This window comes from Lobosporangium transversale (assembly GCF_002105155.1).
Source record: "Lobosporangium transversale strain NRRL 3116 chromosome Unknown BCR41scaffold_6, whole genome shotgun sequence".
NCBI classification, from domain to species: domain Eukaryota; kingdom Fungi; phylum Mortierellomycota; class Mortierellomycetes; order Mortierellales; family Mortierellaceae; genus Lobosporangium; species Lobosporangium transversale.
The window spans coordinates 503,015-530,241 of record NW_019028984.1 but is presented as its reverse complement, the minus strand read 5'-3'; the positions used below and the strand labels follow the sequence as shown (position 1 = coordinate 530,241).

Sequence of the window (27,227 nt, the reverse complement as noted above, 5' to 3'; positions counted from 1 at the left end):
ACTTATCGAGGACAGAAGAAACCGATCTTCTAACCCCGGCTTTTAGGCACAGGATAGACACAGTGGAGGCAACCGAGGCAGAGGAGGAAATGAGACCGAGGACGGCAACGGCGACGATTGAAGACTTCATGATTATAAAACGAAAACAAAAAAAGAGGGATAGTTTTTAGCTGATAAGCTGAAGAGTGGTAAGGATGAAATAAAAAGGAGAATCTCATAAGACAAAAAACGTTTTTTTATTTTTTTTTATTTTTTTATTAAGTTATTGCTGAGAGTATCCTAGCTCAATTCTTGGAGGGGAGAAGCAAAAAGTACACGCATAGTTGCCTTGCGTCGCGCTATGCCTACAAAATAGATGATCTTGTCACGAGCAAGCTTCTTCCTCCAGAGCACAAACAAATATATGACATGTAAATGTTAATCGACACGACGCTCTACTCACTGACTCACTCGAGACATATAATGTTGACTACATTACCTGCCTTTCTCTGCGAATACTGTTCAAACATTGATATTTATTTATGTAATATATTTGTCAACACTTTAGTCACAAACTACATATCCATTTCCTAGCTACTTGATCCGCAGCCTAGAACGACGCTGTTTAAACAACTTCCAGTGCTCTTGCTCAATTATCTTTTGGGTTATCAGCTCCATTGTCTCATCGTCGCCACTACTGGCCCTTGCTGCATCACTGCAAGGGATGAATTGAATTTCTTCAAGCAGTGGCCATTCTTTTTCCATAAACTCACATTCAGCTTGCCCCACGCCTTGCCAAGCATCCACTGGAGCGCTCATACGCCTCAAATTCTTCAAATGTTTCAAATGTTTCAACACAGAATCTACACTGAAGATTGTAGGAAGTATTCGAGATCGTTGCTGTTGTTGTTGCTGCTGCTCTTCAGTTCCTTCATCTTCATCTTCATCTTCATCTCCTCTTGACGAGATAAACATGATATCTAGTTCTTCCAATTCTGTCAAAGCTCCGATTCTGCTGTAAATGATTTCCAAACAGCCAGCCTCTCCTCCATACTTCAAAAGATCATCTTCATTTACATTCATACTGATGGTGATGGCGAGCGATTGGAGCTTCTTGCACAGCCACTCCTGCTGTCCAGGCTGAATTAGCGCCTGGAACGTGAGATTGGGGCATATCCTGTTTTTTTCAGGCATCCAAATCGAACGTGGCCATCTCGCGTCAAGTTGTCTAAGCTCTTCACAAGAAGTCATGATTTGCTGGAAGCCTGAAGCCGATAATTGTGAATGAATTGAAAACTTGAGTTGCTTCAATGTCTTGCGGTGATTCAGCAGCGCATCCAGGGATCGATCACTTAAAAGGAAGCTAGAGATCGACCGAAGCCCTGATCTGTCACAAGCATCAAGAAGACTCTTCAGGAATGATTCATCCTTGACTGAGGGAGCACCATCAATGGGCCAAACTGTTCGGAAACTGTCCCAAACCACCTGTTTTACATTAGGGCAATGGTCATGAATGGCTCGAATAATGGTCCTGTGATCGGTCCAATATGGGTAAAGGTGCCGATCGACTGAGTAGGGATCATCGGAGAGATATTCTACTAGGCTGGATCCACAGCGTTTCAGGATTGGTACTTGAATTACTGGAGGCAAAATTTCAGGCAGCCTCAAGGCTTGGATAGAGGGGGAGACAGAGGGAGGAAGAGAATCAAGCTTGCTTATGAGGGTAACAAGACCCTCGTAATCCATGTTCATATCTTCAATCCGGCGAATGCAAGCTGAGATTTCAAGCCTTTCCAAGGATGGTAAATGCATACAAGCGTTGATGACATCGACCGCAGTGGGTAGAGGGATCACTCCGGCTTTGTCATGGATTTTAAACTCTTTAAGATTCGAAGCGCGTGTCTTCAGAAAACACACTAATCGCTCAGCCAAAGGAGGGGTAGCCAAGACATGATTAGTGACCCAAAGTTCACTCAGGTTTGGGTTATTCTCCACCAGTGTAATTACTTTCTCAGCATACTCCTCATCACAAGTATTTGCCACCCGGAGGGCCTTCAAATGGGTACATGTTCTGGCTACCTCATCCTGGTGTGTAGTAGTACCGGTATATTTTTTGTCTACTAATGCATCCAACAAGTCCTTTTCACAGGTCGTGGCGATCGCCAACTCTTCGATATCCTGTAAATGCCGGCGTATTGCTACATGAAGCGCATTGCCTTCTTGAATTGAGGTGTAAATGGACCTTGTTGAATGGTTTGGACGACATGAGGGATCTATAAAGGACATGCGTCGCAGCACTTCTGGTCGGCGCTCCAGCAGGCGTGCTAATTTCGAATCTTTATCAGCCTCTTTACAGTCTTGATCGCTCATCACTTCGCCTACTAGAGCCATCATGTCTGTAGCTGTCTCGTTTTATAAGGACAAGTAGCATTGCTATGACATGTTAATAATGTTCTTAAAGTGGACCTGTGTTTTGAATTACCATACATAGTATTCACCTTGATCTGATTGAGTACTGAAAGTTGCACCGTGTATTCTTCTGGTTGTACCATAGTTAGAAATGATACTGCGTTGTTGAGGAAATTTAGGGCGGAGTAATAGTAATGGTGCAGTCCACTTGGACGGTAGCGAATGGTGCAAAGAGAGGAGCCTTGTAGAGCTCAATTTCAACATCACGATGGCGCTTATGAGTTAAGAAAAGGAAGAAAAAAGAAGAAGGTCAGATGGTGATGGTGATAGTGAAGAGAAGGGAGGGTTCGTCTTTTTAAAGATAAAGCGGTAGTTGGGCAAATAAAGCTGAAGAATGTGGCAAATGGTTCAGTAATACAACGAAAAAGGAAAAAAAAAAAAAGAAAAAAAAAAGAAAGAATGCCCCTATTTCGCCTCCACCGACACTTGACGGGTTTTGGCTGTATTGTAAGCATGAAGATCCCTTTTTTGGTGTTACATTTCCTATAGTCAATTAGCTCAGGGCGGGAATAGCTGTGTGCCTAAGTCCATTTTGTCTAACGTAAGCATTTCTCTAGTCTTCACTAAATGTTCTTCATAATGATAGTCATAAAAGCACTTTGTAAATCTTTATTTATCGATCCTCTCTAGGTACCATTTGCTTTTGAATCTATTCTTTTAAGAACGACCCTGACGAATGTCATTGATGCGTACTGCAACAGCATTCCTGTGAGCCTCCAAGCCTTCAATCTCTGCCAATCGCATGACAGTATCTCCAATGGCGTCCAAGCCTTCACGTGTCAACTGCTGGGACGTAATATGCTTCAGGAATGTATCTGTGTTGACTCCAGAGTACATGCGTGCATATCCATAAGTTGGCAAGGTATGGTTTGTACCCGATGCATAATCACCGCAGCTTTCGGGCGACCAGTGACCTACAAAGACACTTCCTGCATTCATAACCTTCTCTACGTGCGTCTCTGCTTGCTCCAGATGTAAAATCAAATGCTCCGGTGCATACTCATTCGAGAACCTCATCGCCTCTTCCATGGTCTCCACCTCTATAATAAAGCTCTTAGGAATCGACTCACGCACAATATCCACACGTGGTAGTCGGCTTGCTTGCTCATGAACCTGGTCTTCAATCGCAGCCAAGTGCTCTGGCGTCAATCCAACAGCAATCAATACCACCTGAGAATCCGTGCCGTGCTCCGCTTGTGAAAGGAGATCAGATGCCACATAAGCAGGGATGGAGGTCATGTCTGCAATCACCAACAGCTCTGAAGGTCCAGCAGGCATATCAATCGAAACCAAAGATGAGCTGTCGATTTGAGTCAACATCTTTGCAGCTGTTACATATTGGTTGCCCGGTCCACAGATCTTGTCTACTTTAGGACATGACTCTGTTCCATAGGCCATGGCAGCGACCGCCTGTGCACCTCCAGCCATTAAAACCTTCGACGCTCCAACCTTATGGGCTACATACATAACTTCAGGAACAATACTGCCATCCTTCCTAGGTGGTGTTGCGATTACAATCTCTTTGCATCCAGCTACAGCAGCAGGAATACCCAGCATTAATGTTGTGGAGGGCAAGACAGCGGTGCCTCCAGGAACATATAATCCGACTCGCTCAATCGGACGTGCAAATCGTGTGCATACAACCCCTGGCATTGTTTCTACAACAAGAGCCTTCTCTTGCAACTGAGCCGCATGGAACTTTTGAATATTATCGTAGGCCTGATCAATCGCGCGTCGAGTCTGTTCGTCCAGAACCATGGATTCAGGAGTGAAAGGCGCAGAGATAACAGTCTTGTCCAATTGAACACCATCAAACTTGGCAGTCAGCTCCAAAAGAGCAGCATCACCGGATTGGCGAACACTATCTACAATAGGCTTGACACGAGCCATAATATCGTTGGATTGGATGATAGGACGAAGTAGGAGCTTCCGTTGGTCATCTGCAGAAAGGGCGTTCATCTTGTAAGATTTCATAGCAATACGGACATTTTCCTTTCCATTCTGAGTAGGAACTGGGGTGGGAGCAGGAGCAGTAGCAGGGGTTTCAGTCGCAGCAGCTTCTTTAGCACGGACATCCCATTTTGGCTTAGCATTGCCTGGTCGGCGAGTGATCTTGCGAGATCGATTCTCAAGCTGTTGTTCAACATCTCTGAGAGTCACACCATTAGCAACACACTTGACGAGAGCAAAGTATATCAAATCAGCGGTCTCCCAGGCGATTTCTTCTGGAGTTTTGGCCTCACACAACTCCTCTGCTTCCTCCATGATCTTGGACTTTACAAGATTGCTGTCTTTGAAAAGGCGCTGGGTGTAGGATCCAGCAGGGGCAGAAAGCTTGCGGCTCTGAAGTGTCTGATTAAGGTGAGCAAGTCCAGATGAAGGGCCAAAGCATCCGCGGATATTGTTATGACAGAAACCTAATTAATTTTGGTATTAAAAGATAAGTTAGCTAATAATGAAGTCAAGTTCGATAGGCAATTTTTTTTTTTTTTTTTTTTTTTTTTTAAAAAAAAAAAAAAGCAGTTGGGCCATTAACTTACCAGCTCCGTGCTGATGGACAGTGAACTGGAGAGCATCGCTGTCGCAATCAACATGGACTTTGATCAAATCCTGTGTTGCTCCGGAAGTAGCACCCTTATGCCAGAGGCCACGGGATCTCGAGAAATAGACTCCTTGGCGAATACGGAAGGATTCGACAACACTTTCTAAAGACGAATAGACTAATCCGAGCGAGATACCCTGCTCATCCACAACAATAGTTGGGAACAACCCATCGGGACGGTCAGATACAATTGTGGCCATGAAGGCTTCGCCCAAATTTAATTTGCCATCCTGATGATCAATTGAAAGGACATCGGTGGACAATGAAGTATCAACGCCAATGCGGCCCAATTCTGAGATGGCGAGCAAGCCAGGAGTGTTGGCAGGCACAGATGGCTGCCCAGGTACGGCGGAAAAGGCGGCAATAACGCGTTTAACACCTCCACGAGGTAAGAGACTCTTCTGAACAACCTGAGCAACGGCTTTGATAGCCTCGAGTGACTCAGTTGTGTCAACATTGAGGATGAAGACCGAGACAGTGTTCAAGAGATGATCAGCCTTGTTAAACTCTGCAGGATTGAGTGTGACGGCAAGGCGTTCCTGAGGAATGTGGCTGTATGCATCCAGTCCAGCAGCAAAGGCAGCATAGGGAAGGATGACCTTGTCAGAACCAGAGTCCAAAAGGCTGTGGATCTGAGCAAGGGGATCGTTTTGATCAAAGGCAAGAGGCTGTACCCAATAGGCGTCCTTGTTCTGGTTCTTAAGGATGTTCTGAAGGCGGGAGTCGTCGGGCGTGGGAGTGATAAGGATCTGGTTAGGCAGAAGTGAGAACTGCTTTAAAGTGGTGGCATAGTCGTCTGCCGCAAGGTCGATACGAGGAAGGATCATTCTGAGTTAGGTGTCGCTCTCAAGTAAGAATAATAGGAGCGAACAGACAATGTAGAATGGAGAATGAAGAATGAGATCACAATGTGCCTTGCTTTTATTATCTCTTTTTTTTTTATTTTTTTTTTTTTTATTTTGACTGACTCACTCGGACACAGACCATCATTTCGTTTAATGATGCTCAAGCAGTCACGGAAGTTTTTATTTTATTTTTTATTTTTTTTAAATAAAAATGTACGTTATGTCATTCCAACATTCAAATGTCCAAAATGTTCAAGATGAGGACTTTTATTGTACTCTCTGCATTGCTGGTTGGCACTTTCTCCGCGCAGTCAGACTATTCATATGAGAAATGCCTAAAGGCGTACAACGGATCTAACTTTGTTTGCGACGACCTCTGCAACTATTGTCGGTGTACTCCAGAAGGGATACAGAGTACTCTAATTGGATGTCCACCGTACGATTTTAATAATTGTAAAAAAGTCAAAGGCCATTGTATATGGCCATGTCATGGCGGAAACGAAGTGTGCCGGTGCACTCCTACTGGTGTCATAATTGTCACCAAACCCTAATCAATAGCTGAGTTCAAGCTTCTCAAACTTTTTTATTGAAAAATAAAAACTTTATTAAACGTCTTTCACAATGATACTTTCAGGTCTTGACGCGTATTCTGTCCAGCTGCCATCGAATACAGCCAAGTGGTTGACACCAAGTTTCTCGAGTGCAAAGTAAAGTGCACTAGCAGTGACGCCACTACCGCAGGTCAAGATGATCTCCTTGCCCTCTACTGCCGTATCTTTTAACTGTTGCACATTGACGCCTGCACGCTTGAATGCGGCCAACAGATGTTCATTGTTGTACAGCTCTCCTGTCTCCAAATCCGAGAGTTCCATAAATGGCACATTCTTTGCGCCTGGCATATGGCCAGATGAGAGCCCAGTACGGGGCTCTGGTGCTGCGCCAGTGAAACGAGCTGCAGGGCGAGCATCGATGATGGTGATCTTGTCGTTGTTGCTCTTTACAATTTCAAGGACCTGATCATAATATTTGATTCGGTTTTTATTTAACGTTGGGACAGCATAGTTCTTTGGCTATTGACCATGCAAAAGTAAAAAGTAAAGCATTGTTTGTCAGTTTCTTTGAGAAAAAGTTAAGTCGTGTGAATGTGAATGTAATGAAGAGCAAAGAATGTGTGAGCTTACTGTAATGTTGGCTTCGCCTTTTTCGATTGGATAACCTGCAGCTGTCCATGCTTTAAAACCACCGTTCAAGATAGAGACTTTCTCATGTCCAAATGCCTGGGAATAAAAAGCAATAGTGTCCCATTTGATTGATCAGGTTCATTTTCTTTTTCTTTTCTTTTTTTTTTTTTTTATTAATCGAATCTCTGATCAAAGCAGATCCCGGTTGTTCTTTACCTTGAGCATCCAGTATACACGTCCAGCTGAACTAAATCCGACAGTGTCATAAATTACAACGTGATCATCATTCGTAATGCCTAGTTCTCCGACCTGTTCAGCAAACTGAGTGGCTGTTGGCATCATATGTGGCAGCTGATTTGTCTTGTCCTTGATAGACTCAATATCAAAGTATCGTGCTTTTTTTTTTTTTTTTTTTTTTTTTTTTTTTTTAAAAAAAAAGAGTTAGCTATGGAAATAATAGCAGGATTGAAGTGCGAATGAATGTAGAAAAAAAACCCCCCAAAAAAAACCCAAAAAATACCTCCAGGGATATGTCCATTCTCTTTGAACTCTTTGTAAGGATCTCGTCCTGCAGCAGGCATATGCCAGCTTCCATCAACAACAACAGGACCGCCAAGCTGGTTCTTGAGCTCATTTACTGACAGTAGTAAAGGAACAGAGGACATTGCTAATGGAGATGAATTTAAAAAAGCAAAATGAGTTTATTGAATGCCCATGAAGCTTAGATAAATAAAATAAAAAAAAAGGGTCATGTCACTGTTATATTATATACCTCGCGAATGCTGTTGACGCAGGATAAAGGCAGACGAAGGAGAAGAGCAAGGAAAGAAGCGCGAAGGAGCAAAGAACAAGCGGGTCGCCATGGGTAAGAAGATTAGGAAGGAGGAGGAAGGGGAAGAAGGGTGAAAAAAGGAGTAACGGAATAGTGGAATAGCTTAAAAAGAAGGCGCGTATGTTACGCGTGTAATCGGAAAACCCATTTAAACTGATTGGACCGTTTTTTTTTTATACACACCACACGCGTTTCCCCTTTTTCCTACCTCTAATCTCCCATTCAAGCTCCATTCGAACTCGATTGAAACTCGATTGAAGCTCCATTGAAGCACTCTTTAAACTCTATTCAAGCTCATTATTGTTTGCTATTTTGTCTTTAGCTTTTAGTTTCTTTTTCTTTTTTTTATTGCTATTACTGCACTGCACCTTTTATTTGTGTGTCTGTGTTCTATTGTTTTTATGTTTCCTTCTGTGTGTTTTTGCATTGTACGCGAGGTGTACCTGGTACAGATCTCGAGATTGACCTTGTCTCTGTTCCAATAAAAAATAAAGGAGAGGCAAAGCTTGCATATTATCCTTGTGCTGTGCATGTTGGAAGAGTGGATTTGCTCGTTCAACGCAATAGCAGTCCAAAAAAGAAAAAAGAAAGTGATTTTATTTTCCCCTCTTGCCCTCTTCGTCAATAATTCCTCCTTTTCTTTTCTTTTTTTCTTCTTTCCTTATTTCTTTCCTCTTCTTTTTCTTGTTCTATCTTCTTCATCTGTCAACAAAAGCCTATCTCCTTCTTTTTTTTTTCTTTTCTTTTTTTTTCTTTTTCCCTCCCTTTCTCCTTTTCTCCTTTTCTCCTTTTTTTCTTCTATTTTCTTTCTTTTACAAAGTAATTCAGTTTAGATCGCATGCCTCATGGGACATCTACATTTTGCATGACACCTTCAAACAACTCCATGGCATACAAGAAGGTTCGACTGAGCCGTCCTCGCTGCTTCTGTGGGCATATTGCAACCCCTGTTTACTTGCAGCAAAAACACCAGCCTCAGTCAACTCTCTCTCACCGCGACACCATAAACGGGACTGGAGTAGCCGCAGCCACAGGGACAACCTCTGACGCGACTTACTACTCAAATCCACATTCTTTTGAAGATCGGCAATCTTCCCAGAGGGCTCGTACTGGCCAGAAACAACAAGTGCACTGGCAAGAACAGTTCGAGAATGAACATGATGAAGGTTACCGTTTTGAATTTGATAACGATTATTATCAGAACTACTCCTCCCCATACTTCTCTAATCAGTCATCTATTCCGGGCAGACGGAGCAATCGTCAGCAGCAAAAGTCAAGGATGTCTACTCCGCTATTGACTTCCAATTGGGTCTATGAATGTCACTTCACTTCAGCACAGCATGGCATGGTTCCACCAGACTATTGCGCCGGTTGTGCACACGATCAGATCGAAGCCGAAGCACATCGACTCAAGAAGGAACATGAAACCACTGCGGAACTTGTCAAGATTGCCAAGGTAAAAAAGAAGAGAAAAATAAAATAAAATAAAAAAAACTGCATCCACATAATGCTTTATATGTACACATACTGCGCATATTTTCTTGTCATAAGAATATTATCGTTGATAGCAACCCGTCCTCGGCGGTTTTAATATCTCACCGAACCTTGTAATTTAATGTTTATTAAAACTTTTTTTTTTTTTTTTTTTTTTTTTCCCTATTCGGGACCTCTCGTCTATCTTTCTTACTTGAAAACTCTAATTTTTATTAGACCGTCCAATCGTGGGGTGAAGCTCGCGGACGCTGGATGACACGGACACAACCCTTTGAAGAGTCTTGGGGAGAACCTCCTACTGGAAATCTTGAAAACTACTATAACCCGTATAATATCCACGACAAGCGACAGAATGAAAATGGTTTTATCGAATCCCAGCATTCCACTCTATCAGGATCTGCAGCAGGGTCATCCTCCAGTACCGAAGATCTCAGGAATAAGGGCAAGGCTGTTGATCGAGGCTATCGCGATAATGACACAGTTGATAGCGGAATAAGTCATAGCAGCCATTATCAAATAACCGAATCGCCTTTGAATAGATCTTATCAAAAGATAACTGCGACAACTGCATGGTTTGACGAAGGAATAGACGTTGTGGATCTAACTAGATCAACAAATACTGGTGTAGATGCAGTCCATCGACAGCTGAAGCCGTCATTCTCTAATACACCTCCACAGGCATCTCTAGCAGCGTCAAAGAGAAGTTCCATATGGGAACCTGCTACGACTACTTGGTCAAACGTAGCAAGATCTGCTACAGTAGAAGACGATCCATGGAGTTTTATACCAACCCATAATGCTGCAGAGGCACCCATCGAAGATACTAATCTAATGTATAAATCCGAGCCGAATACAATCGCGTCTACAACGCCAACAATAGAGTCACAGCAATTGCAACCGCAACAACAGCAAGATAATCAATGGCAGTTACCTAGGCCTGGTGCCGCAGCACCAATACAGCAGTCCCAAATAGCATCATCATCTCATCTAAGTATCGACAATGTACGTCCTAGAACCCCTCCCCCTGAAAATGTAGATTCCGACCTTGATTTTCACTCAAGCCCAAGTCACTCCCCTTCAAACAGATTTAATACAGATAAACTGGGTCGACCTTTTGGCTCGGAAACCAAAGTCTGTGGATTTCATATGCATGCACTCGAATGGCATAAAATGCAGCACCTCAGTGATAAAGATACAGTCATGTTGACAAAACGCGCTCAGTGCCCTATCTTTAATTACTCTGTTACTCGATGGCTATACATTGAACATATGAACAAGAGCAAAGGAACACAAAAGACCGAGGAAAGAGATAATAAGACCCGTGACTATGAAAACAAGGGGAGTGGAGATGCTAAGGTCAAGGACAATGAGAATGACGATGATAAGGAGGCTTGGGATCCTCGGATTTTCAGCCATTTGCGCAAGGTACCATTCAACAGGATCGAATGTAACTGCGGCAGTTTTATGGTCGTGGCACCTTACATCCCAAATACAGACGACTCTGGAGCCGATCAGAGACCGGAGCATCCGTATGATTTGATTTGTCCAAAGAAGTATGCATGGCAAAGCCAATTGGACGAAGGCCCTTATACAGAGAACCATTCACGTAGAAGGACAAATACAGCACCGAGCGGCAATATTTCTAATCATGAGAACCATAGAGACCATAAGGATCACGGCCATGATTGTGGTCGTGATTGCGACCATGACATTAATGACAAAGGTGATCAGAATGGCAGGAACGATGGAGACGGTACTCTCAACCTATCAGCAGATACAGGCACCTCCAGGCCGCCTCTATCGTTGGAAGGATTGCAACTACAAGATAGAATAGCACCTTCAAAAAAAGAACTCAAACATTGTAACAAAGTCATTCGCATGAGTAAAGCCATGTTCCCTGCTCGCAAACAGCCAGTGCATCAAATCATCCCTAATGATGACTGGTTAGATCGATGGTTCAAACCACGTACCACAGTCGAATCGTACTTCATTCCGCAGTATCCTGTAGATCCTAAAGTCAAGCCGATCCTCAACAAGAGCTCGAGTCGATACCCTATGGACTTTTCGAAACCTGTTTGTAATAGAAATATTCGTCCGCAAAGGAAATGGGGACATCGAGTAACTTTTAAAGCCGTGGATGAGATCATAAAAGTCAGAGAGCCGTACACAGAGACAATGGACGCACGCTCAGGTCCAAGGCATGACAGGATCAATGGACGAGAAGAACAAGGAGCTGAATTCTACAAGTGGCCAATCCCTGAATGGTGCGATCTCACTATTGCGGAACAGATCCTTAATGCTAAGAATATCAGTGGTAATGAATATGATGATCCCTGCTGGGGTGAGCAGAGCATCAAGGTCCTTAACAGGTGGGGGATCCAAGGAATCCCTCAAAATTTGTTGGAATTTTCGGTTGCAGAGGCCACGAAGGATGCACAGGCATATGCGGATCAATACGAACAAAAGCTGCAGAACAGGATTGCTCTACATAAAACACGGATTCGACATATTGAAAATGATCTGAAGCGGGAACAAAAGCGCCACGCGGAACTTGTAGACAGTATCATGGTTATGGAGCAGCGAGTCCATGACATGCCCAAGTGTCGGATTTGCTATGAGCGTGCATTGTCACATGCAGCACTCCCGTGCCATCATTTAGTCATGTGTGGCTCCTGTGCAGACCTTGTGCAAAACTGTATTGTTTGCCGTGTCAGGATGACCGGTACTCAGCGGATTTATTGGGGATGAGGTATATAGCTCGAAGGAAGCAAGACAATGATCACAACTGGATGTTATTTGTTGGTTAGACTAAATCAACTATTTGTCTTTTACTTAACAAAATACTTGTAATTGATAACAGTCTAACCAAAAAAAGGATCCAACTGTGATCACTGAGCAAGAGCATTCAAGCTTTCAACGATTTCGCATTTACATTTTTTTTTTTATTTGCTTTTTGCATGTACAAATGACTATTTTTATTATTTCTCCTCATATCACTTCTACCTACTTTTGCATTTTATATTTTATATTTTATATTTTATATTTTACCTTTTTTATTTTATATACATAGTTTCTTTTATCACCTGTAACTTCTACATCAACGCATTGTACTTTAGCCATTCGGAGTCGCTTCTTTTTCTTTTTCTTTTTCCTTTTTTTTTTTTCTTTTTTTCTTTTTTTCTTTTTTTTTTCTGCGACGCATGACAATGATAAGAACTGCGAATAGTTGTCTCATTATATTATAAAGAAATAACACCAAAGCTAATTCTATTAGAATTGGCTGGCTGAAATGCCTTTGCTATTACTTATTTAATGTTTCAAGCTTTCAGAATTTCATTCAAGGAAGAGATCTACCATTTGCCCTTGCCCTTCCCCTTTTTCTTCTTACTAGCATTGGATGATCCACCACCACTCTTTGCCTTTGAACTTGTTGGAGACTCCACAGCCTCATCAATCTTTGTGATGCTTATGTCTTCTACTGCTACTGCCTTGGCAGAAGTCGTCAGATGCTCACGTCCTGCAATTCGAGCACTTCCAGTACCTCCAATGCCACCACCTTCCATATTCATTCCCTGAGGCCCCTTACCCATCTCTTTCTTGGATCCAGCGCCGGTCTTGCGAGTCCTGGCAAGACGGGCTGCAGCTCTGTCGCGTTTAGGCAACCAACGCTCAGGATCAATGTTCTTGCCCAATTGAGTAGGATCCAAGTTCTTTGGAAGCAGAGGCTTACGCTTGTGAGCCTTCCTGGCACCTGTACGACGAAGCCTTGATCCAGGCCGTCTACGACCGCCTACAGCAGCTTTGATAGCATCTGTTGAGGAAATATACTCCTTCCTATGTCCCGGAACTACTTTTTCAAGAGTTTCTACATCTAATGACTGCATCATCGAACGATCCATTTCTGGTAAAGATGTACCGTACTTCTCTGCGAGACTAGGCTCAATCTCGGAGTAAGCCATGATCAATCCAGCAATGCTAGTGGGATCTGAAGGATCCGTGCGGACGAGCTCTTCATAGTCCTTGGCAGCGTCCTTGTACCGGTGTGAGCGTAATTTGAACGCGGCGGTTTGTTTCAATAACGTCAAAGGCATGGCGGTTCCGGCCGCCTCCTGTTTTTTACTACCACTACTACTGGTGTTGTTAGATTTCGCCCAAATAACACTAGCTTCTGACAACAGATCCATGCCCTTATCACCTTGACCAGCCTGATCGTACAACCAAACCAACAATGCCACAAACCCTGGACGATACTGTTCCTTCTCTGGTAAAGTCTTCAAGAAGTTCGACAGCGATTCGATCGCAGCCTTGAAATTACGTCCATTCTCTTCTGTCAATTGTAATTGAATGATTGCAAACTGAATCGCCACACTCTGAGGTCTTTCCTTTGCAAATTCCCTCAATTCCTCTAGAGCCTTGGAAGCCTTCTTTTGTTGCTTGTACTGAACGGCTGCCAAGATTAAATACAGAGCATCGGTATACTCGGATGGCGGATGGGACTTGAGTTGTTGTTTTGCAGAATCTCGACAGGCCACGAATTTGTTCTGATATAACGACAATAATAATTCGTTCATAGCAATAGTACGCTTCTGGGTAGAAAAGAACTTCACACCCAGAGCCTTCGTCGTCGCAGTCTTGATCTTCTTGGCTGAATCAAATAGATCTGAATCCTTTTGCAGCACTACTAAATTGTTGGCCGCCACAGCAGGTACTGTTACCTCCAGAGCCCTTTTTTTTTAAAAAAAAAAAAAAAAAAAAAAAAAAAAACTTCAATTAAGTAATTCAAACAAATAAATAAAATAGATGGTAAATAGGGATATACTTACTTGCTCTTGAGGACTGTCTGATAAAGTTCTTTGGCCTGCTCAGTCTTACCCATTAGCTGGTAGACATAAGCAATCTGAACAACAATAATGGCCAACTCTTGCTCAATCTCTTCTTCGTCATAATCCTTGAGAGCCTCTCTACAGACCCTCTTGGATTCTTCCAAGAGTTTAAGTGCCTGGGAGTATTCACCCTGAGCAATTTTGGCACATGCAGCATTAAAGCTCAATTCATAGGTTTGAGAGGTTGGTGCCGTTGTCTTTGAATTGGTTGATTCATCCAAGGACATCCACTTGGAATCCAGAGACTGTCCTGAATACAAAACAGCAGCTTTACAGGCTTTGTAGTTGGTCAAAATATCATTGTAGGAATCATCCGCCACGGCTGTGTCCTGCAACATGCTTGCATACAATTCAATACAATCTTGGTAACGCTCCATACGATAGAGCATTTGAGCTTCCAGATGACGAAGGTCCCATGAGAGCTGAGAAGAAGATGGAAGCTCTTTACGTTTGTTGGCAATAAGCTGTGCGCCATCTGCCAGTTGGTTGGTCCTGTAAAGACAATAAGCCTTCTCGAAGGTGAATTTGGAGGTATCCAATTGACGGTTCAAGATAGTAAGAGCATCCGTGTAGCGTTCAAGGCGGATCAAAGTGATGGCCTTGCAATGCAGCGCATCTTTATCCTTAGGATCAATTTTGAGGACTTTTAAAAAAAAAATTCATAAAAAACAGTAAAAGAGTTTTTTTAGATCAATATTTAAGGAATTTACGGATAACTATCCTGCGATACTGTGATACTGTGATAAAGCCCTTTTTTTTTTTTTTTTTTTTTTTTTGAAAAAGGAAAAAGAATGGGACGTACTCTTGTCGCTGACAACCAGGACCTTATCGTGCTCCTCTCGTTTGATGTGTCGTTCTAGCTCTCCAAAGAGTTGTTGGATGGATGTCATGGTTACTTGAACTTTGATGAAGAGATGAAAAGATGGATGAGCTTTGCTTTGATACAATCAGGACGCGATCAATTGCAGCGTGTACGATAATTTAATATACTTTCCCGTAAAAGGAATGAATGAAAATTGAGAGTCAAGTGATCATGCATGAAGTGTCGTTTCATGCCCAACTTTTTTTTTTTTTTTTTTTTTTTCCAACCCTTCCAATGCGCCTTCTCTAAGGTGGCTCTCTTTTTTTCCTTCTCTTTTTATTTGTCTTCTCATTCTCTTTTCTTCATACTATGGTCTTATTCAACCCAATTCTATACCACGTTCAACGACTTATCAGCCATTCTTTACTGGACAACAGCAACGATAACTACAACGACAATACCAATTCAAAGCCAGGTCAAATCATGGAGGCTTCTAGCGGTATCAATCTTCAAGAGACACAGGACAACTATGCTCCTGTCGCAGTCGTTGCTATACCCGAGATCGCCTCGATGATAGCAATGAATCTTTCTAAAACCGACATTGCCTCCTCTATCATCGTCTGCAAATCATGGTCTATTTCATTTACCCCCCATCTCTGGCGAAACATCAGTTCCCGGATCCCCAATCCTCACAATGCACAAATCCTCCCAAACCTCTTACGAACCTTTGGGGGATTGATCCGAACTCTGTTCTTTACAGATGTACCAGAGCATTATCTCCTACGAGCAGAACCATCTACAGGATTAGTCTTTGATTGTGACACTATCGAAAACCTTGTCAAAATGATCATTCATATTGAGGCAGACAAGAAACCAGCTATTCAACGAATGTTACAGAGGAACAGATATACATTGAGAGAACTTCGGTTGACTTTTAGAATAGATAAAGGCCGGATGCCGATAAGAGGATGTGCGTCAACTGGAGCAGCATTAGTGTTTGTGCCTTCGTCTTCTCTAGCAGGGATCCCATCTTTACCAGCAGCTTCTACAACTACGAATACAAATACAAATACAAATACAACCATGTCATCATCAACAACAGCATCAGCTACCGCATTAACTGCAATGGCCATAAGAGCTTCCTCGATGGGAAAAACGACATGGATGGGAGAACCACTGTTTGAATTCCCTAGCCTAAGTATAGGTGGCATGCCAAGCTTACAATCGTTATATCTGGAGAACTGGTCCATGACGAAACAAGAGCTAGTTCAAATCCTGATGGCTTGCCCAGCTCTACATCTGTTATCCTTAGCTGGAATACATATTATTCATGTCGACAATAGCTCGACGTCGCCGTCGGCATCATCACCAACGTTATTATCATCGTCTCCATCATCTTCTTCCTCCACCGCAGCTCCTACAGAACTAAACTCGAAGCAATCAGCCATAGTACCATCTTTTCAACATCACAGTATTCGAACCTTTAGGATGTGTGCCCAACTATACCCAATCTTGGACCTATTACCCAACCTCCGTACACTTGAATTCTATCGATTCGACCGACCTGTTCCTCATGAGGTTTTGTCTGATTTCTGTCAATCCATTCAACAACACTGCCCTCGACTCTCACAACTCTGGCCATTAGGGTTTGAATGCTCGATGTTACCTCCGATCTTAGATGTTCTTCCATCGTTGACAGTCTTTAGGGGGTCCAGTGATATTGCCACAGTCTTATCCATCTTATGCCATGCTTCCACACTAGAAGAAGCCAACTTGTCGGATTATGCAGAGCGGACGTTTATGCCCCTAAAATTCTTGGAGACCTGCCCTCGACTACGACAGCTTCGAACGGGGCATTCAAATACAACAATGGAAGATGTCAAAGAATCAATTTCAGGGCCAGGAAGAGGTTGGGTTTGTAAAGGCCTGAGGGTCTTGAGATTGAGTATCTTCAAGATGTCTCCAGTCTTGATTGAAAAGGTCATGCGAGACCTGAATGCAGTCAGAGAGACGGATTTTAAGGGTCGATGGTTGATGAGCCAAGCTAGAATGGCAGTCCTGTCAGCTAAGGCGGCAATCCAAAACGGTACTGCTGACATTATTTTGAATGATACCGAGTCAGAATCTAGGGCTGGATCTGGATCACTAGAAAAAGCAGCCAATGAAGGAGCAAAAATCATGAGCGAATCTGTATCTTCCTCCTCCTCTCCTTCTACTATTACTGCTAGTATAACAGCCACTAATACTACTTCCGCAACAGCTGTAGAAGGAACTGGGCTAGTCGAGTCAACGACAATGGGGACGCCTGCGACAGCTGAGTATATATTTTTACAAAAACGAATGGCAATGAAACTGAAGCAGGAACAACAACTACAGGAAGCATTTAAGGAGTTATCAGAGGAACAATTGGAATTTCAACGTTTGCTTTCAAACTATCTCGGGGACCTACCATGTCTTATCTGGGTGAATTTAGGGACGGGGTGGTATTGTATCCCGAGAAACGGATTACTAAGTGGGCAAGCCCCTATTCCCGAAGCATAATCGATTGTTCAATAATAAAATTTTGCGTAAATACCAAACCTCCTCTTTTTATTTTAATCATGCAAGCTACAAAGTTCCAAAGAGAATAAAAAACAAGATAAACAAGGTCCAAGAAAAAGGTTTGATCTCAAACACAGATCGGAAAAAAGTTTTTTGAATCTAGGGAAGCATGCAGAGCCAGTAAGGGCTTTCTACAACATAGACCACATGAGCATTGCTGTGCCATTAGAAAGGTGATGTGAAAGAAGAAGCATATTCAAAACGTTTTTTGTTTGTTTGTTTCATTACACTTATCCATCGCGCTTCGGCTTGCTTTCTTATTCGTGAATTTTATATTTTTTATACTTTTCTAGCACGTTCAGCCAACCAGATACGGTTGATTAGGATAGAAAACCTTTTCCAAGGAAGGAGATCAAAGGCCATAGTAATAGCGTAGGTTATAGTGGCAGCAATGGCGACAGCAATATATAATAGATAAGGACGACAGAGCGACATGACAGACCGAGCGGGAAAGAAAAGAAAGCACATTTGCGTAAAGTGCTGTAATCATTCATGTGAAACTGGATACAGAACCGACTTGATTCAGGGTGTAAAACAAAAAAAAAACAAAAAAAGAGCACTGTAATTTATGGATATTGAAGCAGAAGAGCTTGGGCTTGGAATCACATAAACTTGTCCAAATGTAATATATAAATATTCATTTATTCTAATCAAGATGAAATATCATATCAATTATGAAATTAAAATATACTTTAAGTAAAATGGAATGGCGTTGTTACACGAGTAGCAGGCTCAAAGAACAAAGTTTCTGTAGCATCGTTATTTTATGACTCGAGGATTGTTGGTCTCTTTGGGCTGGGTGGGCGTATATGAAGGCTCAATACCCCTAACTAATTTGGTTTATTCTGTAATTTTGTCACTGACTAACACTCTTCTTTCTTTTCTTCATGCATTACCCATTACCTTTGCATAGAGAAATACAACAGCATTCTTTTTTCCCCCTACTTCTCTTCCACTCTCGCCACGCGCCACTCTTCTCTATTTTTATTTTCATGTTTATTTTTTATTCCTTTTTATGCCAATAAAAGATAAACCGATAAGTGCAGACTCAAATACAAAGGCAACAGCAATGAAGCAAAATCCACTTGAAATCCCAGAGATTCTTGCCAGGATCGGATACTATCTACATCCATGGAATAAACCCAATGTATGGCCAGAAGGACGGCACCAACGTCGGACTCCACGCTTCCGCCCCAAGGATCTAATTGCCTGTACGGAGGTTTCAAGACTTTGGCATGCTTGTTTTATTCCCGTGTTGTGGTCTCATTACCGGGAGGGGGCTATGGAACACTTGGGTACTGTAAGGGCGATCAGGCTTACGGATGAACAACGGAATAATCCATCAGTTATCTCTTTATTGAGGGAGAAACAGTGGATGCCAGGCACGGCTAGCTATAATACTCATCAGAGGATTGAACATATGAATAACAACAGTAACAACAGTAACAACAACAAGAGTCGTCTAACTAAAGACGGTAATGGTGCCTATGACATTCACAGCAGTAGTGATGACAGCTATCAGCCAGAGATGGATGGCTCGGACGCGACAATACAACCATACCAGTATGCCACTGTGTCACTCATCCAGAAATATGCGCACCATATCCGGGTCTTTTCCACTTCTCATGGGCATGGGCTTCGACCTTTTCGTGAAAGTGACTCGCCTGAACCGTTACTTTTCCTACCGTCTTCACTTATTTCTGGTGAAGGAGCAGAAGAAATACCAGTAGACAAAAGCAGTAGCACAACGAGGAGCAACTCTTTACAACCATCTCATCTAGACCGAAACCAACAGGTCCAACGCTGGCTCCCAGATACCAAAAAAGTAAAAGGAGGAGAGGAAGTATCGAGGCTATTATACCGTCATCCACATCAATTCATGAATGCCACACATATCAAAGTACTAGCCATTCGTGATTGGCATGATACATTCGGTGCCCGGATATTAAGACAGAATCGTTCCTCTGGACACTTCGGGCCAGCAGCAGCAGCAGGAGGGAGTGGGATAAGGCAGCTCTACTGGACAGCCAAGGATCATACACAGATGGTTATAATAGACACTGTTGTCCACGGTATGCTTCCGTCTTTAGCTCACGACACTGGCATGGATATTGATGATATCAATGACCACAATGATATCAGCACTGGTCCATTGGGTGATGACCTTATGAGATGGAAATTTATAGCCAAGGAATTAGGTCATTTATTCCACACGCATGAGACAGGAAGCCAGACCCAGATGGGAGCAGAGCTGATGGTGCTGACGAATCTAACGGAACTAAAGCTGATCAACACTCCTCTTAGCAGTGATGAGATCCTGACCATCCTGCGAAACAACCTTGGCCTGCAGACGCTCTCTATCGCACTGTCAGGTATAGACATTGATGACTTGGAAATAACAAACACAGGAGACTATGAAATAGGGGACAACAGCAAGGATAATGACGATAGTAATGATGACAACAACAGTAATGGCTCATATTCACCGACAAGCACGTTCCTCCGTGAACAATGTTATCAGAATAGCACTAAGACTGATAACATTTCTTCATGTCAGCGTCCAAGGTTATCAAAAATAAGAAGGGAGCCATCCTGCCTCCCTCATCTGACTCATCTTACCATTGCTCTCGGCCGAGTCAAATCCTGCAACATCGTTGATCTCGTACTAGCAACGCCAGCGCTACAGTCTTTGACATTAGAGTCCCTGAATGGGCTGTTCCCTGGCTGTAGAGAGGAGCTGGACGCCCAAGTTACGCGCCTCATCAAAAACCTTGAGACTGGTTGTTGTACGCAGCTTGAGTCCTTGACTATCAATGCGCCCACAATGAGCTTACAGGGTGGGCGTGCAGTGCTACAAGAAGGAGCCTATCCGGGGCTCATTCGGGCGGCAGCACCAGGACCCATAGCCACCATGGCTAATCCATCAGCTATTCCTATTTCTGCTTCCTCCATGGCCTACACGAAGCCACCTCAAGGACCTCGAGTGCGAGTGGGTCTGAAAGAGTTGTCACTACAGATGCAAGTACTGAGCGCAGAATTCGTGGACGCAGTGCTGGATAACGCCTCGACATTGATGTCGCTAAGCCTTGACGTTATGGGGGAGACTGTTTATCGTACTACGGATTACATTCCCCGTCATCGCCAACTTGTCTCAAGAAAAAACTCTGACAACAATAACGGCAATAGTAAAAACGGAAACTTTGATGGTGTTGAAGCTGACAGCAATGAAGAGGGCGAAGAAGAAGAAGAAGTTGAGCAGGGAGCATACAATGAGCTGCGACCAAGCCGAGATATGTACCAGCTAAAACGGCTCTTGCGTGGATGCGGGCATCTAGAGAAACTGAATATCCGTTTTGAACTTCCAGAGATCTCAGAGGAGAGAGCACTCTCATTGTTCTGGCCATCAAAGATGGGGGATAGGTGCCAATCCCATATCAGTAAAGCGAAGCCCATGAGCACGTTATTACAAGCTCCAGTATCAATCCTTGTTCAAGCCATGTTACCAATAGTCTCCTCATTTCCTTTCTCAAGGTTATTTTCTTCCTTTGCTTCATTTTGTTCTGCTTCTTTTACCCCTCCTCCTGCGTCTTCGCCATCATCGCCATACATCTCCTCTACAGCTATTAAGTCTGGTGTTTTTTGGGCCTGCAGTCCTGTTCTCAAGGAATTGGAACTTCACGGAATAGGATTGGTGGCGGTGAAGCAATTTAGACCAAGATTCTTATGCAAACCATATGATCCGTTTGAAGGCAAAAACGGATATGGATGGTCTAGGTTTCAAGATCAGTTGTGTGATTTAATTCAAGGAATGCCTCGGTTAGAGAAGTGCGTTTTGGATAGGGACGAATACTTTCGAAAGAATAAGGAGAATTAGAATACATAATCTGCAATAGATATAACCCAAATAAAAAGCAATAGATTCAGACACATGTACCAAATGTTTATGAGCGAAGAAGGAACATTTTTTTTTTTTTAATTACTTCCTCATCTGACTCTATATGCACAATGCTATGTACGCTCTAAATCTGCTCTAATCTCGAGCCTTGGACATTCTTCACATAGCCATCTGAAATTCGAAAGCGTAGAAGCCTCAGATGGATCATTAGGATGTTGGACCGTGATACCCGCGAGTAGCTGCAACTTTCGACATGGGAAAAAATAATCTCGTCCTTCGTCTTGTGGTGGAACCCTCTCTTCTGGTGCAAGCAATACAGGAGCATGTGCTCGTAGCCACTTTTAGTTCTTGTGATGGACCCAATTCTGTGCAATCCACTCAACTTCCCTTTTGCCTAAACAAAGCTTCTCGTCAAGTCGATACAAATAAAGTCTTTCCAAGTTCTCTTGCAGAGGCTTTAGCCGATCCAAACCCGTCTCCAGTGTCAGCTCCAGGCAGCCAAAGTGCCCATCTACTCCTTCCAATGACAACCACTTGAGCTTAGTTAAACGACCGAGTTGCTCACAAACCTTGATCTGAACATATCTTTGATAGTCTCCTAAGCCCTGATTGCTCAAGCCGAAATCGGCATTCGATCCTTCGTTACTTTCTTCTTCTTCCCCATGAACAGCACTCCTCATATAATCACCTACATAAATGCCACTGCAAGACCGCCACCTTGGTCTATAACTCTCCTGAAATTCTGGAAAATGATTATGCGAGGTATCCTCACATTGATACCAACAACCTTCATCATCACTCCAGTTGTAGTTTTGACAACCGTGGTCAGGCTCTTCATGCTGTTTTGGAATGCCACATGGATCTCGAGTATCTCTATATCCTTGAATACCCAATCAAATCCAATCAGAAAAGATCCATCTAGGAAGATTTCTCGAGCATGCAGAGCTTTGAGTGCCCTCAAGTGTCTGAAGATCATGAAGGCGCCCTTTTTCAGCTGATGATTGCCATTGACATTCAGCGATGTCAGACCGTGCCAGTTTTCGGTCGATGCCATTCGGATAGGATGATTGATGGGTGGACCTATCAAGGTCAAGAGCGATCTAGCTGTGAAATTGCGGATATCACACACATTAAGCGATCCCAACTGAGGCCCATATCGATCCATCATTTCGATCCAGTGTTCAGATGACAGATCATAGATACTTGAGTGCGAAATCAATTGACCTTAGCCTAGGACAGTATTCGTACATCTTTGTGACGAAATTACGATAAGTACAAACCCATTCATCAATGTGATCTAGATTGAATAGGTCTAGGAGAGTCTCTTGGATGCCGTCCTCACGTGTTCTGTCATCAAGACAACTAAGGTCGAATGATATACATAGGTTTTCTAGTAAAGGACATCGACCCAGAATGCTGAGAATCGAACTGTTGGGTTTTGGTAATGCATCGGGGAAATCCAAGTCGTAGGTATCATTAGCGCGGATAGTGTACAGGGTACGGGTCTCAAAGTTGATGATGATGAGTGACCGCAGTGTAACCGTAGCTAATTTAGCACTCGTAAGATCGCGGTATTCAAGCTTGAAATCTAGCTCTGGATAGTTGTTGGGTTCAGACTTCCTTGTGCTGACGACTTTCAGTTCCTCCAGGGCATTGTAGCTACCTATGCTGCTGATATTGTAGGCTTTATCGCTGCTATTCATGAGGTTGTTGCTCGACTCCGGCAGTGAATCTTCCGCAGTCTTCAAAAGCATTCGAAAAATCATTAAAAGATAGATGTCCTGACGAAATTCATCTTTAAAAGTGAAAAACCACTTCAGGGGCCTTCGCATTTCTTTAAATAATTCTGTGCCAGAGCAAGGTCTTCTACCAGCAATTATAGGCTTCAGCATTGATATAATTTTTATATTCCTGCGATAAGGATGGCAAGAAAACTTTGCTATCACTTCCAATTCACTGAGCCACTGGGCCTTGGATACAATCGAGGGTAAAAGATTGAAAAGTCTGTCGGGTAGGTCAAGGCAGAGGCAAAAGCTGAGGCGGACTAGTCGATTAAAGATGAACTGATCCTCATGTCTTTTCCACATACCAAGGTCGAGCAGGCGATTACAGCCCATATCTACCTCAAGAACCCATACTTTGGGACAGATACGGGAAAACTCTTGTAGCTTTTCAGAGTTGCTATGATTTCCTTTGTTCTCTTCGTCCCCATCGACATTATTGCGACTACCAGCATTTTGAGAGTCAGGCGTAGGAGTACAAAGGTCCTCGATACAGACTGTGGATCTGTTGAATTATAGATGTGGCATAGAGCCTCCAGGCACGTGAAACCTCTCTACATTCAGTGAGTGATGGTCTGTCCAAGAAGGTCATGGTTTTCAGCAGGATCTCTGGAATGACAAGCGGATGGATTTTGGTGAAACCTTGGTTGGTATCCTTAGTCTGGCTGCTCGAGCCACTGTTGATGCTGCTGTTACTGGCATGTTGATGATTGTCCTTCATGGTTGATTACATTGACACCCATTGTCGCTGACATGTTTATTGGGTGCTCGGATCGATCATGTGCAACGAAGCGGTGGTACGCCCCATTTCTTGAGCGATAACTCAATTCACAAACATTCTTTTTGATATTCATTCCATGACTTGCACATAGTCAGATCCATCACTCTCTCCCATCACTTCTCTTCCTCTTCCTCCAGTTGATCTGAGCTTGGAGCCGGTATTGCCTTTATTCACATTATATGCGGTCCCGTCTCACTTTGCTCTCTTAGTGCTATTCCTTGTACTATGTTCTGTCTCGGATATGTTTGTGTCTCTGTCCAATGTATCATGATTGGCTTTCATGTATTCATCAACATTAATGCTACTCTATGGCCGATACTTTGGCGTATACTTTAGATCGGCGCAAATCCCACCGTCATGTTCATTTCATTTGTCTGAATCATCACTCCACGCGAACTCCATAGCCATTAGAGCCTGAACGCGTTTTCTTAATAGACACGAGTATAAAAAAAAAAAAGATCTCTCGCAAATGCTCTCTCTCTTTTCTTTAATAATAATAAATGCAACGTTCTGTTTCTTTGACGACGTCGGCATAACGGCAGAAGCTAGTGAAGTTGAGCAGGGGTTTCAGATAGTCGGCGCAAAATGTGATATTGGTGTTGACATGGATGAGTTTGTAAAAGAAAAAAAACCTGTTCCATGCATCCTGTCAAAAAGTCTAAATTATCACTTCTGTTGACATGGAACAGGCACATGCAACTTTTTAGCTCAAGGATTACACATGTCGTCCATTGAACTCCACTAGCACACTAGCATGTCAAGACGCGAAAAGAAAAAAAAAATAATAATAGGGGAGCGCACATAAGGTTGGAGAGAGAGAAACAAGTGGGAGATCGGAAGGAATACGAATATGAAATATGTGAAATATGTAGACGGGCTCATGAGAACAACAACAACAACAACAACAACAACAACAGCAACAGCAAAACCGATTGGAGGTATGGTCTAATACAGTTGACAAATACACAACCACAACGATATATTTATATAATAACAAAAAAAAAAAAAAAAGGAACCGCACACAGTGTCACGCCACTGTTGCCAACTTTCTACATCTCTCATTAGTAAAATACGATCCGAATGGCCCAGAAGTTATTAAATCATATCATTCTTTTCATTTTTATTAATCCAATATTTTTTTGTCGTCAATGGGCTCGTTTAGACGCACAAGCAAAACAAAAAACAAAAAAGCTTTGGACATTATCGATTTCTTTTTGTTGTTGCTAAAGGAATCTTGAATGTCATTGTTGTTTTTACTGTTGGGAAATCTGAAAATAAAAACAATCCGGTAAGAATGCTTTCATCAGATCAAAAAAAAAAAAAAAAAAAAAAAAAAAAAAGGAAGGAATTGACATAAACAATTAAACGAATGGTGATACACTTTAATAATCCCAAAGCAGTGTATGGTCAATTTGAAACCTGAAGAGGTGCCATACTGCCTGGCGTTCTTTATGCTGTAACACAGATGTATTTGTCTATAATAACTGTTTTTTTCTTTCCCTTTATTGTGAGCAGATGGATAATCCCCAGGTCGGATATAAAGAACTAGACATTTGGATGTGATTGTTCGATTGTCCCATGTTAGGATTTATGGTTATCGAATGTTAAGGAAATGAGACAAATTTCATTACCAGTAATCGGATGGTGGCTCACATTTGCTTGGCTGGAGCAGTCGTGAAGGTGCCCCAGGACTTTAGAGTACTTTATTGTATACACTCAAGATTGTATATTTCGAAACGACATGGTTATTCCTTGTGAGCATATGAAGAAAAAAACCGTGCACGAGCAAAGCACGGGACAACACAAATATTTACATATCAATATATTTATATACAAATAAACGTATATTTATTTTACAGCCTAATTTTATCTTTAGGAAGATCATGATCATGATCATGATCAAGGAATATCTGGGAATAAAAGGAAAATAACATGGGTAATGGAGGAAAAACGAGAACAGGAAGAGTGATAAGAGCCAGATAATTTTTATTTCATTCACTATCGATAGACGATAGATGGTACGACAATACCATAATAACCTTCATATTCCTTTAATGATAAATGGTGAGCATATTGTGATGAGGTGCATAACATGGGAGCTGGGTCTCATTATAAAGTCCCAGGTTGGTCGCCAATAATACGTTCCCATCATTCCAAGGAACTATATATATATTATTTTATTTTATTTCAATATTTCAATACATTTATTGTTGTTGTTTTTTTTGCTGAATGTTTGTTCTCTTTGTCAAGTTGTGATAAGACATTGTAGATAATGGAGAGAGGAAATACTGAATATGAATATACTGGTTGCAACAGTAGTTTGTAATCGCGACTCGAACAAACAGAAAGATGCATGTATCCACTTTTTAATATTTTCTTTGCACAGCATGTCTCTTCTCTGCTCCACTTTTTTTTTTTTTTTTTTTTTCCAAGTTGTTCTCAACAACATTATTTGGAGCCCGTGCACGCTTACGACCGTCTTTCACATCAAGAACAAAAGGAAACATGTCTCAAGCGTGAATGAATGTATATAATACATAATAAATAGATAGTCGTAAAATGCTCCATTAAAGATGTTTAACTCCATTGATTTACGTGCATGCAAATGTTTCCCCCCTGCTTTCTTGATTAAGAAAATGATATCCGTCAGTTTTTGTTCTTTTTCTCCACACGATATTGGTTTTCAGCTGCTAAATCAACAAAGGTCCTCCTCCCATTGGGCATCGGGCATTGGCCATTGAGCGTTGAACATTGAGTAATGAACGCACCGGTTCCCTTTCAAACGAAAACTCGGTTTGTTTTAGACATGTGCATGACCTTGGATGGCGGATCATGGATTCTTTGTCTCTCAGCAAGTCTTTAAATTATTACATGCACAAGACAACGAGTGCGTTTGATCTTTTAAACTTCATCCATGCATGCTTGTAATCAACTTTACAATTTTATAAAGCAACGGCTACCTTGTTTCTTGTTCTTTTTCTTGCGACATTAAGAAACATGATTATGATTGATCCATGTCACCATAGTTTTTTTTTTTTTTTTTTTTTTTTCTTTTGGGGAAAATGAGATGATCCGGGACAAG

At 42.3% G+C, this 27,227-nt stretch overlaps 8 protein-coding genes across 8 annotated transcripts; 3 read left to right on the top strand and 5 right to left on the bottom strand.

Annotated features, from left to right (window-relative positions):
- Window positions 1–279: 279 nt before the first annotated feature.
- BCR41DRAFT_384272 (hypothetical protein) lies at window positions 280–2,370 on the bottom strand (the record flags this gene model as incomplete). Its single annotated transcript, XM_022027546.1, has 3 exons — window positions 280–382; window positions 479–497; window positions 753–2,370. 3 exons carry the CDS (start codon window positions 2,368–2,370, stop codon window positions 280–282), a joined length of 1,740 nt encoding a protein of 579 aa, XP_021884452.1.
- Window positions 2,371–3,039: 669 nt separating this feature from the next.
- Window positions 3,040–5,960, bottom strand: BCR41DRAFT_318746 (histidinol dehydrogenase-domain-containing protein). The gene is made up of 2 exons (XM_022021323.1): window positions 4,989–5,960; window positions 3,040–4,865 (listed from the first exon to the last, which is right to left on the bottom strand). The coding sequence occupies exons 1-2, from the start codon at window positions 5,875–5,877 to the stop codon at window positions 3,106–3,108; spliced, it is 2,649 nt and encodes an 882-aa protein (XP_021884451.1). The 5' UTR covers window positions 5,878–5,960; the 3' UTR covers window positions 3,040–3,105.
- A 540-nt stretch (window positions 5,961–6,500) lies between these two features.
- Window positions 6,501–7,741, bottom strand: BCR41DRAFT_301040 (rhodanese family protein; the record flags this gene model as incomplete). The annotated part of the gene is made up of 4 exons (XM_022020607.1): window positions 6,501–6,965; window positions 7,077–7,172; window positions 7,293–7,471; window positions 7,597–7,741. The coding sequence occupies 4 exons, from the start codon at window positions 7,739–7,741 to the stop codon at window positions 6,501–6,503; spliced, it is 885 nt and encodes a 294-aa protein (XP_021884450.1).
- An 899-nt stretch (window positions 7,742–8,640) lies between these two features.
- Window positions 8,641–12,188, top strand: BCR41DRAFT_384269 (hypothetical protein). Its single transcript, XM_022027545.1, has 2 exons — window positions 8,641–9,364; window positions 9,619–12,188. Exons 1-2 carry the CDS (start codon window positions 8,747–8,749, stop codon window positions 12,148–12,150), a joined length of 3,150 nt encoding a protein of 1,049 aa, XP_021884449.1. The 5' UTR covers window positions 8,641–8,746; the 3' UTR covers window positions 12,151–12,188.
- A 433-nt stretch (window positions 12,189–12,621) lies between these two features.
- BCR41DRAFT_384268 (hypothetical protein) lies at window positions 12,622–15,216 on the bottom strand. The gene is made up of 3 exons (XM_022027544.1): window positions 15,088–15,216; window positions 14,226–14,928; window positions 12,622–14,127 (listed from the first exon to the last, which is right to left on the bottom strand). Exons 1-3 carry the CDS (start codon window positions 15,173–15,175, stop codon window positions 12,753–12,755), a joined length of 2,166 nt encoding a protein of 721 aa, XP_021884448.1. The 5' UTR covers window positions 15,176–15,216; the 3' UTR covers window positions 12,622–12,752.
- Window positions 15,217–15,385: 169 nt separating this feature from the next.
- Window positions 15,386–17,734, top strand: BCR41DRAFT_347758 (hypothetical protein). Its single transcript, XM_022023155.1, has one exon. It carries the CDS (start codon window positions 15,457–15,459, stop codon window positions 17,626–17,628), a length of 2,172 nt encoding a protein of 723 aa, XP_021884447.1. The 5' UTR covers window positions 15,386–15,456; the 3' UTR covers window positions 17,629–17,734.
- Window positions 17,735–18,555: 821 nt separating this feature from the next.
- On the top strand, window positions 18,556–21,612 carry BCR41DRAFT_203988 (hypothetical protein). Its single transcript, XM_022019909.1, has one exon. The coding sequence runs from the start codon at window positions 18,704–18,706 to the stop codon at window positions 21,560–21,562; it is 2,859 nt and encodes a 952-aa protein (XP_021884446.1). The 5' UTR covers window positions 18,556–18,703; the 3' UTR covers window positions 21,563–21,612.
- A 659-nt stretch (window positions 21,613–22,271) lies between these two features.
- On the bottom strand, window positions 22,272–23,286 carry BCR41DRAFT_368223 (hypothetical protein; the record flags this gene model as incomplete). The annotated part of the gene is made up of 2 exons (XM_022026367.1): window positions 22,272–22,785; window positions 22,808–23,286. The coding sequence occupies 2 exons, from the start codon at window positions 23,284–23,286 to the stop codon at window positions 22,272–22,274; spliced, it is 993 nt and encodes a 330-aa protein (XP_021884445.1).
- Window positions 23,287–27,227: the final 3,941 nt, after the last annotated feature.